Source organism: Choloepus didactylus, chromosome 3, assembly GCF_015220235.1.
Source record: "Choloepus didactylus isolate mChoDid1 chromosome 3, mChoDid1.pri, whole genome shotgun sequence".
In the NCBI taxonomy this organism is placed as follows: domain Eukaryota; kingdom Metazoa; phylum Chordata; class Mammalia; order Pilosa; family Megalonychidae; genus Choloepus; species Choloepus didactylus.
This window is the reverse complement of record NC_051309.1, coordinates 3,209,568-3,225,786: the sequence shown is the minus strand read 5'-3', so window position 1 is coordinate 3,225,786 and position 16,219 is coordinate 3,209,568. Positions and strand designations below refer to the sequence as shown.

Sequence of the window (16,219 nt, the reverse complement as noted above, 5' to 3'; positions counted from 1 at the left end):
CAATATGTGCATAGGGGTGCACGGGGCCTGCCAGGTGAGTCGGGGTGCAATGTGAGTGTAGGGGCGCACGGCCAGCAGGTGAGTCGGGGTGCAGTGTGAGTGTAGGGGCGCACGGCCAGCAGGTGAGTCGGGGTGCAGTGTGAGTGTAGGGGCGCACGGCCAGCAGGTGAGTCAGGGTGCAGTGTGAGTGTAGGGGCGCACGGCCAGCAGGTGAGTCGGGGTGCAGTGTGAGTGTAGGGGCGCACGGCCAGCAGGTGAGTCGGGGTGCAGTGTGAGTGTAGGGGCACATGGGGTCAGCCAGCAGGTGAGTCGGGGCGCGATGTGAGTGTAGGGGTGCCTGGGGCCTCCTGGGTGGGTCAGGACGTGACGTGAGTGGGGGGCGCATGGAGCGGGCCAGGTGGGCTTCATCTGTGATGTCCCTGGGAAGTAGATGTGTCCATGTGTCTTCTCTCCTTCTGGTAACCCGCACGTGCTTTGGGGCAGCACTTCAGTGCAGCAGTGAGGAGGCGGCGGCCTTTGTGCTTAGACTGCGTGGGTTCAAATCCTGGCAGTGTCCCTTTGTAGCCGTGAACCAGTCTTTTCACTTCTAAAATAAGTTATAAAATTGTAATAATAGTTCATATGTGAATTGATCCTTTACAATGGATCCTCATTGTGCTTAGAATCTGTACTTCTCATGGTACTCTCTTTTTTTTTTTTTTCATATATAATAAAAGATTTATTTTTAAGGAATTGGTTCACAAAATTTTGGGGGCCAGCAAGTCTGGGAGATTCGTAGACAGATTGGCAGACTGGCAATTCCTGTAAGAGAGATGTTGTGATCTGAGTGTGAAATCTGCAGAGGCCAGCAGGCTAGACATTTCTAGGGGAGTTGATGTTGTAGTCTTGAGGCAGAATTTCTTCTCTTTTTGGAGCCCTTGGTTCTTTGCTATTAAAGCCTCCCACTGTTTGGATGAGGCCCATCCTCCTTATGAAGGATAGTTCTCCTTTACTTAAAAGTCAACCAATTGTCCGTGCTAATCCCGTCTGCAGATTATCTCCATAGCAGTATGTAGACCAGTGCTTGAGCAAATAACTGGGAACCATAACCTAGTCAAATTGACAAATAAAATTAGCCATTGCATTAGCCACATGGATTTCACTTACAGTTGCCAGACATAGCAAATAACAATACAGGGCACTCCATTAAATTTGAATTTCAGATAAACAATGAACAGTTTTTTAGTGTATATGTACCATCTCATGGTACTCTTAAGAGGTAAGTGTTACTACCCCCAACTTACAGATGAAGAAACTGAGACCCGGGGGCAGTTACACAGCTTTCTTAAAGTCGGAAGTGGTGGCGTTGAGAGCCAAACCCAGGCTCGAGTGCTTCTTTTTTTTTTTTTTTTTTTTTTGAAATAAATTCAAAGTTACAGGAACAGTTGCAAAAACAATACTAACCCTGCGGTCGCAGCTAGGGGCGGGCAGCCACGGAACCCTCTGCGCTCAGCGTTGCTTGAGGGGTACCGGCGGCAGCTCTTCCCGGAGGCGAGGGTGAGGCGGGGGACTTGGCCGAGTCCCCGGCGGAGGCGTGCAAGGTGTGGAGGGCGGCGAGGGAGGGACGCGAGACACTCTCTTTTTAATGTAGTAGAACAAAAAAGCCTTTATTCAGGGGTGAGCACAAGTTATATAGGGTGGCATAGAGGGCGGGGTCGGTGTAGGGGTGTGGGGTCCTTACATGGCAATGCTGAGGGGATAAAGGCTAGGATTGGTTCTGAGAGGGCACGGAGGTCGTTTGAAAAAGGGCGGGAGTTGCTCTGGCAACGGTGTATGCGCACTGGCGGTGGCGGGAGTTGCTCTGGCAACGGGGAGTGTGCGGGCAAGATAAACGGGGCGGTTTTCTCTGGCAAGCTTTCTCTAACAGTTGTATTTTGGGTGAGGGAGATGGGGCCTGTAGCCGGCTCCACTTTCTCAGGCCCGGGGGGCTGTGGAGGATATTACTGCCCATGCCCACTACCCTCTCCAGGGGCTGGCCAGGTTCCCTGGGGGGGGCTGTGGAGGGCGCTACTGCCCATGCCCATCGCCTCCCCCAGGGGCTGACCAGGTTCCCTGGCCCCGGCCTGCCAAGTTGGAACTCAGCACCAGCAACCCGCATAACCCCATACACAGAATTCCATCGTACCCTGCCGCCCCGATAGCTCAATCCACCAACTTTAACATGCTGTCACATCGCTATTTCTTTCCCTCCCTCCCTCCCTCCCTTTCATCCAACATCTATTGCTCTGTCTTCTGAACATATGAGAGTTAGCTGCACACATCCTTCAACATACACTATAATTCATGTATACACTTCCCATGAACAAGAACATTCTTTTATGCAATCCCATTAAGCGCAGCTAAGAAGTACAAGAGATTCAACAATGATACAAAGCTTACATTCTATATTTCCTTTTCCTTATGTCTCAACTGTGTCCCTTTTAGCCACCTGTCCTCTATCCTCCAATCCCATCTAAGTTCATCCTTGGCATTCAATTGTCATCTATTTAGACTTTTTTTTTTTTTTTTTTTAATTGTGGAAACATATATACAGCCTAAATCTTCCCATTCCACCCCCTCCCTAGCCTTCCATTAGTGGGATTAGTCACATTTAGAATGTTGTAATGCTCTTTGCCACCATCCATTACTAGAAATTTCCCTTCACCTCAAACAGCAACCCTACACTCATTTCTTAACTCCCCATTGCCCCTTCCCCCATTTCTCTTAACCCAAACTCTACTTCTCATCTCTATGTTTATATTCTCTGATAATTTCTTTGTGTTTACTGTGGGGCTTAAAATTAACCTCTTAAATCCATATCAATCTTGTTTTTCTTTGATACCACCTTCACTTCAATAGGACAAATAAACTATGTTCCTATGCTCCTCCATTCCCCCACCTTTATATAGTTGTCTAAAATTATGTATTTTACATTGAGTTCAAAACCACTGATTTGTCATTAGAGTTTGTGTATTTTCTATCATGTAGGAAGTAAACAGTGGAGTTACAGTTCAAAAATTATTGACTTCTATTTGTATTCCATTATGGTTGGAGAATTTGCTTTGAGTATATTCAATTTTTTTTTTTTTTAATTTCTTGAGGTTTGTTTTATGTCCCAGCTTATGGTCCCTTGTGGAGAAAGATCCGTGATCACTAAAGAAAAATGAGTGTCCTGGTGCTTTGGGATGTAAGGTACTATATATGTCTGTTAAAATTCTCCCTATCTCTCCTTTCTTTGCTTCTCTGTCGATAGGGCTCCCTTTAGTATCTGAAGTAGGGCAGGTCTCTTATTGGCAAACTCTCTCAGCATTTGTTTGTCTGTGAAAAATTTAAGCTCTCCCTCAAATTTGAAGGAGAGTTTTGCTGGTTAAAGTATTCTTGGTTGGAAACTTTTCTCTCTCAGAATTTTAAGTATGTCATGCCACTGCCTCTCGCCTCCATGATGGCCGCTGAGTAGTCACAACTTAGTCTTATGTTGTTTCCTTTGTATGTGGTGAATTACTTTTCTCTTGCTGCTTTCAGAACTTGCTCCTTCTCTTCAGTATTTGAGAGTCTGATCAGAATATGTCTCGGAGTGGGTTTATTTGGATTTATTCTATTTGGAGTTCACAGGGCATTTATGCTTTGTGTATTTATATTGTGTAGAAGGTTGGGGAAGTTTTCCCCAACAATTTCTTTGAATACTCTTTCTAGACCTTTACCCTTCTCTTCCCCTTCTGGGACACCAGTGAGTCTTAAGTTTAGACGTTTATCTATCGTATCCCTGAGATCCATTTCGATTTTTTCAATTTTTTTCTCCATCCTTTCTTTTGTCCTTTCATTTTATGTTCTGTGGACTTCTAGGACACTCAGATGTTGTTCAGCTTCCTCTAGTCTTGTATTGTGAATATCCAGAGTCTTTTTAATTTGACCAACAGTTTCTTTTATTGCCATAAGATCTTCTATTTTTTTATTTACTCTTGCAATGTCTTCTTTATGCTCTTCTAGGGTCTTCTTTATGTCTCTTATATCCTGGGCCATGGTCTTCTTGATGTCCTTTAAATCCTTTGCCATGTTTTCATTCTTCGATTGTAGTTCTTTGATTAATTGTGCCAAGTACTGTGTCTCTTCCGATATCTTGATTTGTGTGTTTGGAGTTGGATTCTCCATATCTTCTGGTTTTATCATATGCATTAATATTTTCTGTTGTTTTTGGCCTCTTGGCATTTGCTTTGCCTGATAGGGTTCTTTCAAGTTGTAAAAAAAAAAATACCTATCTAATTTTTCAGAAACACAGTTTGGTGACGTACACTTTCTCTAACTACCCAGCAGATGGCATCTGTGAGTCACCTGTACCCCTCAAGTCAGTTCTCCACCTTGTCCCCGTGGTGTGTGGGGAAATGATTCTTGTGGGGTTCAGTTGAAGAACTCAGTGTGGGTGTGTTGCTGGAGCCGTCCGCCCTGAATGTGGGGCGTGTGTACGGGTGGCCAGGGAGGCAGGGCAGCTTTAATATTCAAATCCCCCAGGTTCCCGGAGATTCAAGGCCGCCACAAGAGTCTAAGCCTTCATTTCATTTCAGCCCCAGACCCTCTCTCTCGCTGTCCCACAAACCACTGGACTTGGCGTAGTGTCCTTGCGTTCTCCGAGCAGGTCCCCCTGCCCAGCCACAATCCTCCAGGAGCTCAGCCGAGGGAATGCCGTGCTACGTCACCAGTGCGTGCCGTCCCTCAAGGGAAGCCCCGGGCCACCAGACTGTGCCGAGGTGCTGTCAGCCTGATGCATAAATGGCCGAACGGGGCGTCTCAACACCCCCCCTCCTCGCACCGTTCCTCCTTCCCAGCTCCGGGACAACTGGCGGGGCTCTGGGCTGTGGGCACAGCCCCGGGCAGGAGTTTTTCCAGTCCTCCAGGGAGCCAGCTGCTAGGTTTCTTTCTGCTTCTGTCTCTCCCCTCCGTTCCCCTGGCCCCAAGGGTATCTGCAGTGGGCTATCTTTCAGGCCAGACACCAAGAGGCCGGCCCAGCCCTCTCTTGCTGTGTTTTACTGCGTGGTTCCCACTATTGCAACTGCAGCCGCTCCTGGGTTTTTCCCTTTTTTTTTTTTTTTAAAGAGCCAGTTGGTCTCCAAACGCCAAGCCCTGGCTTTCTCAGACTGCCGCGCGGCTGCGGGTCTTCCAGCCAGCTTACTCACTTGTTTCAGAATGCAGACTCCCGGTTTCACCAAGTATATGGCCCCTATGGAACTAGCAGACCTTGTACAGCTGGCGCATCGCCGTAACTGGTATTCTGGGTCACTTTCTGGTTTTTATCTAGTGTTTTTCACAGAGGCGTTTTTTGCCCTGTCTCACCTAGCCGCCATCTTCCATCTCGAGTGCTTCTGATAGCAAACACGCAGGCAGCAGTCACTCTGTGCCAGGCTTGCTTCCAGGTGATCCTCACACATTGATAGCTGCCGGAGCTGGGTGCTCCTGCCACCGCCCTTTTACAGAGAAGTTGAGCACCGTCCAGAGCCACTGCCCCCTCCCACCCCCCCGGCAAGGAAGCAGTGGGGCCAGGAATCAGTGTCCACACCTGGGACCACAGCCTTGAGGCCCTGCAGGCACACAGCGGTGGGTGCTCAGGAAGTGCCTGCAACAGAAAAGCGTGGGAGCTGGTGCCTGCCCACAGATTTTTAACAATTTTTATTATTTTTTCCTCATTATAAAAGAATTGCAGGCTCAATAATGTACCACACTTACATGTGTTATGTGTATGTGAAACAAAAGTCACCCTTAATCCCATCACATATTTTGGGAGGACGTTACAAAATGGGGTCATTCTAGACATATGGTTTTGCTATTAAAATTGTTTTTTTTCTACCACATCACTTTTTTTTTTTTTAAATTAAAAAAGTTGTAGGTTTACAGAAAAATCATGCAGAAAATACGGAGTTCTCATCTACCCCCCTCACGTTCCCACCTTGCGTTGGTGTGCCACATCCTTTTAGAGAGGACATATGAAGGTGCTATTCATGTAACCATTCCCGCTTTGTTGGAATGTCAGGCTGTGTTTATTTTTCCTATTGCAGACTACATGCTGTTTAGCTGCGAAGTACCAGCTAAGACCCTGCATACATGCAGGTTTATTGCCTTAGAATAAATTCCTGGGAGTGGATTTGCTGGGTAAAGGGCGTGTGCAATTTTAACAGTCCACTAGTGTTTAAGTTTCGAGGGAAGGGATCTTACGCAGCTTTCACCGTCTCTCAGCATTGCAGTCACTCCTGCGGTGGTCACTTCATCTGGGTGCGGCACTAACGGTTCAAGACAATGATGCTGGCTTGTCTGGGCTAACCCACATCTTTAAACCAAATCTTGTGCAAGTGAGGTTGACTTCATCTGCTTTCCTGTTTGAACAGTAACTAGACTGTCCAAGAACCATCATAAACCTTGATGGCAGAGGTTAGGCCTTGAATCTGAAATATATGCTGCAGAGTTTGTATTTCAAGAGAAAACCTGGGCTTTTTTTTCTCTCCCTGGGTAAGGAACAGAAGAACTAAAACAGAAAGGCCTTTTCCCCTTAGTTTTGGGGAAAGGAAAGTGTGGAAGTGAGATTGCTTTACTCTATTCTGGAACTCCAGAATTAGCACCCTTCAGTGCCACCTTTGCCTTTTGGAATGTTGTCCATTTATCGGTAATAAATTATTGACCAGATGACACATGCTATCTGCAAGATCAGCTAAGAAATCACTTTGGAGTTATCCCCATCTGTGTGAACTTAGAGTGGAAGGCAGTTGGAACTGCATTCTGAGGATCCCCAAATTCTCTAAGGCTAGAGTAAGTGTCATATTTAGTATGCATAAAATATTATTTAAAGAGAAATACGTAAGTCTTGGTTGCTGACCCTGAGGCACAACCCTTTCAAAGTTGCTAAGTGCAATTTGTATGAAATCACATTGAGTGTGTTAAAAACCCTACCTTGGAGATCTGTGGAAAGGACCATTAGTGATCAGAAACCCTTAAATAAAAAAGGGAAGAAAGTGATGATGCGAAGGATCGGAAGTTGTAGGGCACTCCCTCGGGGTCCCTGCTGCCAAGGTGGCAGTGCTGGAGCCGGTGGCCACACAGTTCCCAGACATCGCTGTGTTTTCCATCCTGAGAATCGGGTCTGTCTGACCATCCCAGGTGGCTCCTGATCTCGGTTAGTTCCATCGAATTTGTGAGCTGCTTTTCAGGAAGGAGAGTGATTGAAGGCTAACTGACCCGTTTGAAAGGAAGTGTCCCTGTGTGCATGCAAGGCTGCCTTGGGGGCTGTAGGGCCTGTTAGTCTGAGGCTGTCCTAAGGTAGCCTCTTCCTCTTCTTTCCTGACATTCCCAAACAATAATTGATCCTGTCACATCATGCTCAGTTTACAGATTTATGGTCTAAGGGATGTACGTGTTCTCCCTAGATTTTCCTGAGAATCATAGCCGAGGTAACAAGAACTGGGGTGTCTGTGGCTGCAGAAAGGCAGGCACATGTCATGGATGAGTGACAGCTCTGCCTGCAAACGGGACAGGCCTCAGAGCTCTTGTCGGCATAGCATTCCAAACAGCCTCTGTCCTTGCAGGGTGTGCTTGTGTTGCTGAGCACGTGAGCCAGCACACACAGTGTCTCCAGGCATCTTCCATCTGTTGGGAAACATGTTGCTTCCAGAGCGGAGGGCACTGTGGGTCTGAGTTGAATCCCTTTGCCGTCTCTGATGCCGAGCTATAGATGCATGAGCTCCACCTGTGTCCTCTCGCTTGCTTTCTGCCCCAAACCTTGTGCTTTAAATAGTGAGTTATCACTAGGCCTGAGAGTGCTAAACAAGACACTTGTAAGACCGTAGCAGGTGGCCCTTTTTCTGCTCTCCGCAGCAGGCTCTCACTCTGCCTGTTTCCCTCTCAGTCCCTTAGCACTGAGCTGGACTCTCTTCATAACAAAAATAAGAGGTGGAAAGTCGGGTGACATGGGCACAAGAGAGAGCAGATGATGGGGCCCCTGGACCACCTGGTGCCAAGGCATCTTTGGACTCTGGTTGTTCTAGTTTGCTAATGCTGCGGAATGCAAAACACCAGAGATGGATTGGCTTTTATAAAAAGGGGGTTTATTTGGTTACAGAGTTACAGTCTTAAGGCCATAAAGTGTCCAAGGTAACACATCAACAATCGGGTACCTTCACTGGAGGATGGCCAATGGCGTCCGGAAAACCTCTGTTAGCTGGGAAGGCACGTGGCTGGCTACTGCTCCAAGTTCTGGTTTCAAAATGGCTTTCTCCCAGGCCATTCCTCTCTAGGCTGCAGTTCCTCAAAAATGTCACTCTTAGTTGCACTTGGGATATTTGTCCTCTCTCAGCTTCTCTGGAGCAAGAGTCTGCTTTCAACGGCCGTCTGCAAAATGTCTCTCATCTGCAGCTCCTGTGCTTTGTTCAAGTGTCTCTCTTGGCTGTAGCTCCTCTTCAAAACATCAGTCACAGCTGCAGTCAGTTCCTTCTCTTTGAATCAGCTCATTTATATGGCTCCACTGATCAAGGCCCACCCTGAATGGGTGGGGCCACGCCTCCATGGAAACATCCCATCAGTTATCATCTACAGTTGGGTGGGGCGCATCTCCATGCAAACAACCTAATCCAAACGTTCCAACTTAATCCCCACTATTATGTCTGCCCCACAAGATTGCATCAAAGAATATGGCTTTTTCTGGGGGACATAATACATTGAAACCAGCACACTGGTCCAGAATGCAACAGGAAATTACACAAAGGCTGCTTGTGACAAGCTGTTTAGCACCTCCACTGAGCACCAGAGTTTGAAGACAGGGGATCGTAACTCAGATTATTTGTGAAGGCTTTGGCTCCTGAAACATTCTTGAAATGATGAAAATTGCCTTGGAAAGATTTACAGAACTAATTGATAGCTTCCACTCTTTAGGCAGCAGAGGGGATTTTCAGTGCATTGTAAGTGATATTCCATATTCGCAGTTTCAGCTGAAATCAAGAAAAATGTCTTTTTCACATCAGTTTCTCCTTCCACGTTTTGAATATTTTGATTGACCTCTCCAAATGGAATGTGCTGTCTTTTCCTGGACTGATAAAAGAGAAGGCTAAATTAAAGGAGCAGCCAGTGCTTGCTTTTGTCTGGAAAAAACTAATTAGCTACTCCAGCCTTGCTGCTGCTTAACACCGTCCACTCTCCTCTTCTCTTCTAGCTCCTATTTTGACCTTAAATTTCTCTCTCACTCTGGGAAAGTGGCTTATGCCTGGAGCAAAAGATCAGGTCTGTCTCCTCCTGAATTAAAGATAATTCAGATCCAAAACTCGAAACCTGAATGGCAAGAAAAAAGTTGTCCATATACTCTCCCTACCCTCTTTTCCTTTCCCCAACATATGTGTATTCCTTCAAAGTAACTTTCACAAATTAAGGAATTCCTGAAGAAACATTCAAGTCTTGGGACTAAATCAGGACTTTCAAATAACCTACTGCGATGCCAGGTTTGTGGCGGGTTTGTAAAGCTATTGAGTCAGATCGTACTGAGGACCTTCCATTGTTTCATGATTCTGCCTTGGTAACAGTTCGTTTCACCACTAGTTGCTATAGAAAATCATTACATAAGGATGTCTGCAATGGATAAAGTTCCTGACGTGGCCAACTCAGGCCCAGATCATCCCTCAGCCCCTCTACCTCGAGCCTCCCCACACACACACTTCATGGAATTCAACCTCAAGGACAGTCAGCCTTGAAAAAACTGAAATTGTTTATTGGTTTGCTGCTGGCAAAATACCAAATTATTTTATACTAGCTATTGGTTATCCTGTATTTGAAATGTTGTTCTCTGTTGATGTTCTAAAGTGAAAACTAAACCATAACCCCCAAATGATAAAATTCTGTTTACAACCTTGTATCACATACAAGGGTGGAACTAAGTTTCCCCGGAATACCTTCTAAGGAAGATAAGCCCCCTCTCCCTCTATCATGGAAGGAATTAAACTTATTCCACTTTTCCAAATGAATCAGGTCTGCAGCCAGCGCTCTCCGAGATCGTAATACAGCTGCTGCTGCTGAAGAAGCACTTGAGTGTCCGTTTAGCTTGGCTCTTTTTCGTGTTCACCCTTCCTCTTTTCAGCATTGACAGATAGACTCTGGCGATGGAAGAAAATAAAGTAATTGCACCACTTTCAATGAGAGAGACTTGGATTTCTCTTTTCAGAATTCTGCCCCTGGTAGGGAAGGCCTGGCGTGGCTTGAAGCAGAATTTACTTGAACTCTGGCATCACAGTGAAGGGCTCTGAACTTAAATGTGCTCCATCCTGATGCCCCCTTTTGTAGAAAATGCAGGAACTTCCTGTAAGATTGTTTTGTAATCTGTTTTTCAGCGTACCCAGACTTTGTTAAAGGAGTACAAAGAACGGGATAAGTCCAATGTGTTTACAGATAAACGCTTTGCAGAATACGATAGCAACATAAGCTCAGAGGAAAAGATGGCGAAGAGGTTTGCTCTGGAACAACAGGTATGGGAAGACAGGGGACCGGGGACCTTGGATGTGCCTTTCGCATAGTCGCGCTCAGGAAGGCTGTTTTCCCTGTCGTTCATTTATTCTTTCATAGGCACTTGCCCCCTGGTACGGGGTGGGGGTTCTCCAATCTGTGCCTGTCTGGTAGGGCCGGAGGGGAAGTGATCTTCTGCAGACATTAGTGGGGTGGGTAAATATCTCAACCAGAGTAACGCAGCCGTGGGTCCTGGGGCCCTAGACTGAACTGCCCCCTTGAGCTCTGTTGGGCCGGGGGGCGAATGAGCTGAGGAGTGGTCCTGGTGGGTGAGCCTGGCCCTGTGCATTCTGTTTATTTCTGAATCTTTGCTTAAGGGACCCAGAATCATCCTCAGGCTGCTCAGGACACATTGTCAAATTTTGAATACAATGGAAAAATAATGGAGTTTTGCTAATAAGTGAATGGGGCAATGTTAAGAAACTGATTTTTTTTTCCTCTTATGTAAGCGACATCACGAGAAAAAAAACATCTACAACCTAAATGAAGATGAAGAATTAACACATTATGGCCAGTCTTTGGCAGATATTGAAAAGCTTAATGACATTGTCGATAGTGACAGTGATACAGAAGAAAGAGGGACATTGTCAGGTAAGGCCAGGGGACGTGCCATGCAGGCCTTCTAAGAGATAGAGGGAGGTGGACGGTTTGCTCAGCGCTGTCTTCCTGTTCTTGGAGACATAGAAAATAACATTGTTGGATAAAAGCATCACTGAGCATTATTCTCTTGAAAAATTCTGAATGTAACAAGTTTTAAATTTCAAAACTTCAAGAAGGTGTATATATGTATATATAGACAGGAAGATAGATTTAAACTTTAATAGGCTGAGAAAATACCTTAATATTCATTATCTTACTTCAACCTCATAATAGCCTGCTGTACCCATGAGCTAGAGAAATGAGGTTTCCCAACGTTACGCAACCTGGGAGTCTCAGAGGTTTTGGATCAAACCCACCGTCGTAAGACACCTCTTTTGCATGAAGCTCGCAGCTTTGTTGCTACCTGCTGTTTCACAAATTCTGACCTCCTATTTGTGCTAATGGAATTTATATAGTTCTTTTAGTCTTCATTTACTATGGAATCAATTATGGCACTTTTTTATAATATTGAGCCTTATATTTATAGATAAGAACATGAAGCAATTTAAGTTTTGACTTTAATTCATGTTAACATGCACCTGACTAGGGTGGGGTTTGGTTCAAGCTGGACCCACTTGTGCCATGCTTAGAAAGTTCCATTCTTTCTAAGTTCCCAACAAAGCTGCACAGACTGAAGCCACTCCCCGTGCTTGTGTCTGTAGCACATAGAAAGCTGAGGCAGGTAAAGCACTGGTTGCCTTTTGATATCTGGATGAGCCAGTGGGAAAAAAGCTTTGCGAATCCAAGCAGCTTGAGGTTTACACCCAGCTGTTGTCTCTCAGGACACACAGCCTGCCAGGTGCTTGGTGCTCGTGGAGGGAACAACCAGTGCTCCTTTTTTGCCATTCTCCTCACACTCTTCTTGCCTCAGACTGTTTGTGCACATTTAACCAAAAAATGTCTTCCTCTGGTGATCATAAGTCATCGAGCCCAGAGGCCCCCGCTTTGGTATGGAGAGGCTGAATTGCAACAAGATTCCGTTTCTTCCAAGAAGCAGGTCCTTGGGAATGCAGCCATTCATTTGCGATTCCCTATTCTCCTTTGATTTTGATTATGAGGTAATCAAATCTCAGATAATTTATAAAAGAAAAAGCCTCTTACATTTGAAAATAGAATATTTACTATAATTTTTAAAATGAATCATTAGGAAACAAATTGTTCTGTCCAGGCACATAACTTACTGTGATTTTCTAAATGAGGAAAATTTCATCTGAAAAGTCACGTATTTACTCTTGGCAGCAGCCCTGTGAGGGGGGTGTTACCCCATCTTGCACCGAGGAGGCTGAGGTCATGGGCAGGTTCCTAGCACCCAGGATTGCATAGCCAGGTAGCACCGGGCTCAACCCCTGCCTTCCCTCTCCCAACCCAAAGCTCCCGCTTCACGCTATGAATACAGGCATTCCGCATCCCCTAACATACACTGTAACTGGATTGCAACACAGACTGATATCGCAGAGGCTTTTGGATTGAATCCTAATACAAAGATACCAGGAAGGATTTTGTTTTTTCTTTTTTTAAAAGAATCTTTTTCTGATTCTTACATTTTAAGAATTAGAAAACCTTACTACTTTTTTTTTTTTTTTTTTTTTTTTTTTTAGCCTACTGGTTGACAATTTTATTAGAAATCAACTTTTTGTAGATTTTTATTTCCAGAAAACATCACACAACAACCTCGAATTACTAGGGAATAGCGCTTTCTGAGATGCTAAATTCCCTAGGAAGCAGAGGGACAAGTCGCTCATTCACTCCCAGGTCTCAGTTTACTTGCCGGGCAGTGCTCCAGGCTCCTTGTTCCGCAGGTGGTAAAGGAAGTCTCTAGATGATGCTATCTGGTAGGAGGTGAAAAGTGCTGTGATGTGAAAAGAAAGCAAGACAGGGCTGGGGTGTGGCTTGAGTAGTGATTCGCCTCCTGGAGAAGGCAATGTGGGGGGGGAGACCCTGGGGCCTCTGAGGCGGACACCAAGGGGCTGAGGCGGGAGGGGCATGTCTGGAGCACGTGGTGGCAGATGATGGAGGGGGGGAGGCAGGAGCGTCCAGGGTTGGGTCTGGGGGCCGCGAGAAGGAGCCATTGGAGGGGTTTGAGCAGCAGGACCGACAGCGTGGCCTGATGAGACAGGGCAGGCAGCTGGCCCTGGTGAAAGGGTTGTAGGTCGGAGAGAACTCAGGAGGACTCCCGGGGTTGGGCCTGAGCAGCCGGAGAGATGGAGCTGCCATTCCTCGAGGTGGCCGGGGGGGTCCAGATGGCAACGCGAAGTGGGTGCTGCAGCGCTCCCGGGTGAGGCCAGAGCAAGCTCATCCTTGGGACTTCTCTGGCACAGTGTATGTGAGGGTTTTTCCTTGAAAGTGGACTTAGCAGGTCTCAGGACTGGATCCGGGAGAAAGGCCAGCAGGGGCCCCTGAACCCGCGCACAGGCAGGGCCGGCTTCACCGCCTCTCGTCTGCTCTGTCTGCAGCCGAGTTGACCGCTGCCCACTTTGGAGGGGGCAGGGGGCTCCTGCATAAGAAGGCCGCTCCACAGCCAGGCGAGGAGGCCGAGCAGCCGAAGTCACGCAAGGAGCTGATCGAAGAGCTCATCGCCAGGTCAAAGCAGGAGAAGGTGGGTGCTGCGCCCCCAGTATGGGGTGGCTGAAGATGCGCAGCAGAACGTTCTCGAGCTTTCCTTCCCTGTCAAAGGCTGTTCAATATTTTATAGGAACTTAGTGAAAGCATTCATTTTGAATAGAAATAATTAATAATAAATAAATAATAATATTTATTTATTTAATAATATTAAATAATAAGTTTGACCAAGCGTATCCTTCTGATTTTTCTTTGTTGGTTTTACTATTTTGACATGTACCAGGATTTGTAAAACATCAGTATTTTTTTACTAACTTACATCAAGCTTCCCTGACAATCTACATGAATCGTTTATAGTGGGATTATTTTTATACTATGTGATGAGCTTTTGTAGCTTGGCACTCAGGATACTGATTGCGAGCACTTCCTCTCTCCTGTTGCCGTGTCGGATGCTCAGGGTTGCAGTGGGCTCCAGACGCTGACCCGGGGCCGCTCCGGGAGGCCGGCAGTGACAGGGTGTGCTGGTGTTTCTGGTTTTGTCCCCAGAGGGAGAGACAAGTTCAACGAGAGAGCGCCCTTGAGCTCACAGAGAAGCTAGACCAAGACTGGAAAGAAATCCAGACGCTCTTGTCACGCAAAACACCCAAGTCGGAGAGCAGCGGCAGGAAGGAGACACCCCAGGTGGGCTTGCGGCCATGCCCCAGACCCCGAGCTGGCTGCTGCCGGCTTGACCCTTCTGCGGAGACAAGGCCCGGGCCCTCCCCTCTCCTCGCCCGTCTCCTGGGCCTCCACACCTTCTTGTCTCCACGCCTGCCGGGGCCTGGGTTTCCCTGGAAACGTTTACATTGAGTTATGGGGCTCTTGTCACGGCAGGGTGGAGACAGACTAAAAGTGCTACCTCGGTGTATCTACTGCAGATGAGTTAAATTAAAGAAAGTATTTGTTTCTTGGTATGAGAAATACTTCAGGGTGGAGATTAGTGTTAGAATTTTTCTGTTACCGTTTATGTATTGCTATATTACATATGCATGTAATATATACGTATTTTCCCCTAAATAGTATTTGGTTTCTATCATGTTGTCCTTAGTCTGAATTGTTTGCAAATGCTGCCTTTGTTTGAGTAGCTGGTTTCTAGGATGGATCTGGGACTTCACCAGGTTGCATTGTCATCTGGCAGCTGTCATCCTTGTCAGTCACCCTGGCTGTGGCTGTCACTGTAATTTACCTGATTTCTCATGTTTGGGGCTTAACACCTACATGAGCAATGTTTCTTTTTGTCAAAGCAGACAGATTTTGAGGAGAATTTTCTAGAAGTGAGAATGTCCTGGGTGACCTAAATGTCCTTTGATTTCTCTGTCCTTGAGACCTATTAGAACAGCTTTCTCTCTGAAAGAAAAGACTTAGATGTGGTCATTCTTAACAGTCCAGCTATCCCCGGGGTGTGCCAGCAAAGTAGCTACCAGATCTTTCTGTTAAAAAAATATATATGTAATGAAAAACACCTTCTTCCCTGCCCTAGCCCGATGCATATGACATGACAGTCCGTGAGCTCGGCTTTGAGATGAAGGCCCAGCCCTCTAACAGAATGAAAACAGAAGAGGAGCTGGCAAAGGAGGAGCAAGAGCGGCTTAGAAAGCTGGAGGTACGGGTGGCTGGCCTGCTTGTAACAGCAATGTTTTGGAAACTTTCAGCTCTGTTTTATAAACTGTGTTGCTATCATTTGTTTAAAGCCCTTTCTGCTTTATTTCATAAGACAGGCTGAAGATATACTGTGTTTTATCAATGGAAACTTTCTGGTCTGTTTTAAAGTTTGTATTTATTAAAAAAAAAATTAAATGAAATGCAAATAATATACAAATGCACCGGATAAAAAAATGGGTGTTTTCTCCTAGCCCTCCACCCTGAGATGGCTGTGAGCAGTACAATATGTTGCCCTCTCAGATTTTTTCTATGCCTTAAAAACTTTTTCAATTTCATTACATTAAAAGAAAACTGAAATAGAAACATTTTATCCTCCATCTTACCTTCGTCACGTAACCACATTGGTGACCTCTTCCCATATCTGGCATATTTTTAAATAGTAAAAACTGCTGGGCTACTTGTTGAATTGGAAGTGAGCATCGCTATAGGGCTTCCTTATTTCTTCTACAGGTGTAAAGCTGAAATCAGGGGTGGCCAAGATAATTTAGCCTGAAAACCTCAAAGTAACAGGCTTTCTTCCCTTGTAACCAGAAACTATTTCTGCCACAAAGTTCGGACATTTTATTTTTGTTAAATAAGAAAGACTTCATGGAATGCCCACATGTTTTTGCTCATCTTACTTAAGCCTAAAAGCAGAAAACATGAAGGGCCTGCGCCAGGACAAGGCTCCGTGGGCCGGGGCTGTCTCACCCGCGCCCTGCGTCTTCACAGACGCTGCCCGACAGGACGCGGCCAGCAGGTGTCCTGGTCACAGTGCCCGAGTTTGCCACGTCACTTTCCTTTT

The 16,219-nt window shown here is 46.1% G+C and overlaps 1 protein-coding gene across 1 annotated transcript in view; it reads left to right on the top strand.

The window, feature by feature from the left end:
* The window catches only part of NOP14 (NOP14 nucleolar protein), a 32,605-nt gene that overhangs the window by 2,583 nt on the left and 13,803 nt on the right, over nt 1-16,219 (top strand). Inside the window, exons 2-6 of the mRNA XM_037829298.1 lie at nt 10,365-10,499; nt 10,986-11,127; nt 13,629-13,771; nt 14,281-14,415; nt 15,254-15,376. Of these exons, the coding sequence (XP_037685226.1) occupies nt 10,365-10,499; nt 10,986-11,127; nt 13,629-13,771; nt 14,281-14,415; nt 15,254-15,376 (678 nt within the window). The remainder of the gene's footprint in view (nt 1-10,364; nt 10,500-10,985; nt 11,128-13,628; nt 13,772-14,280; nt 14,416-15,253; nt 15,377-16,219) is intronic.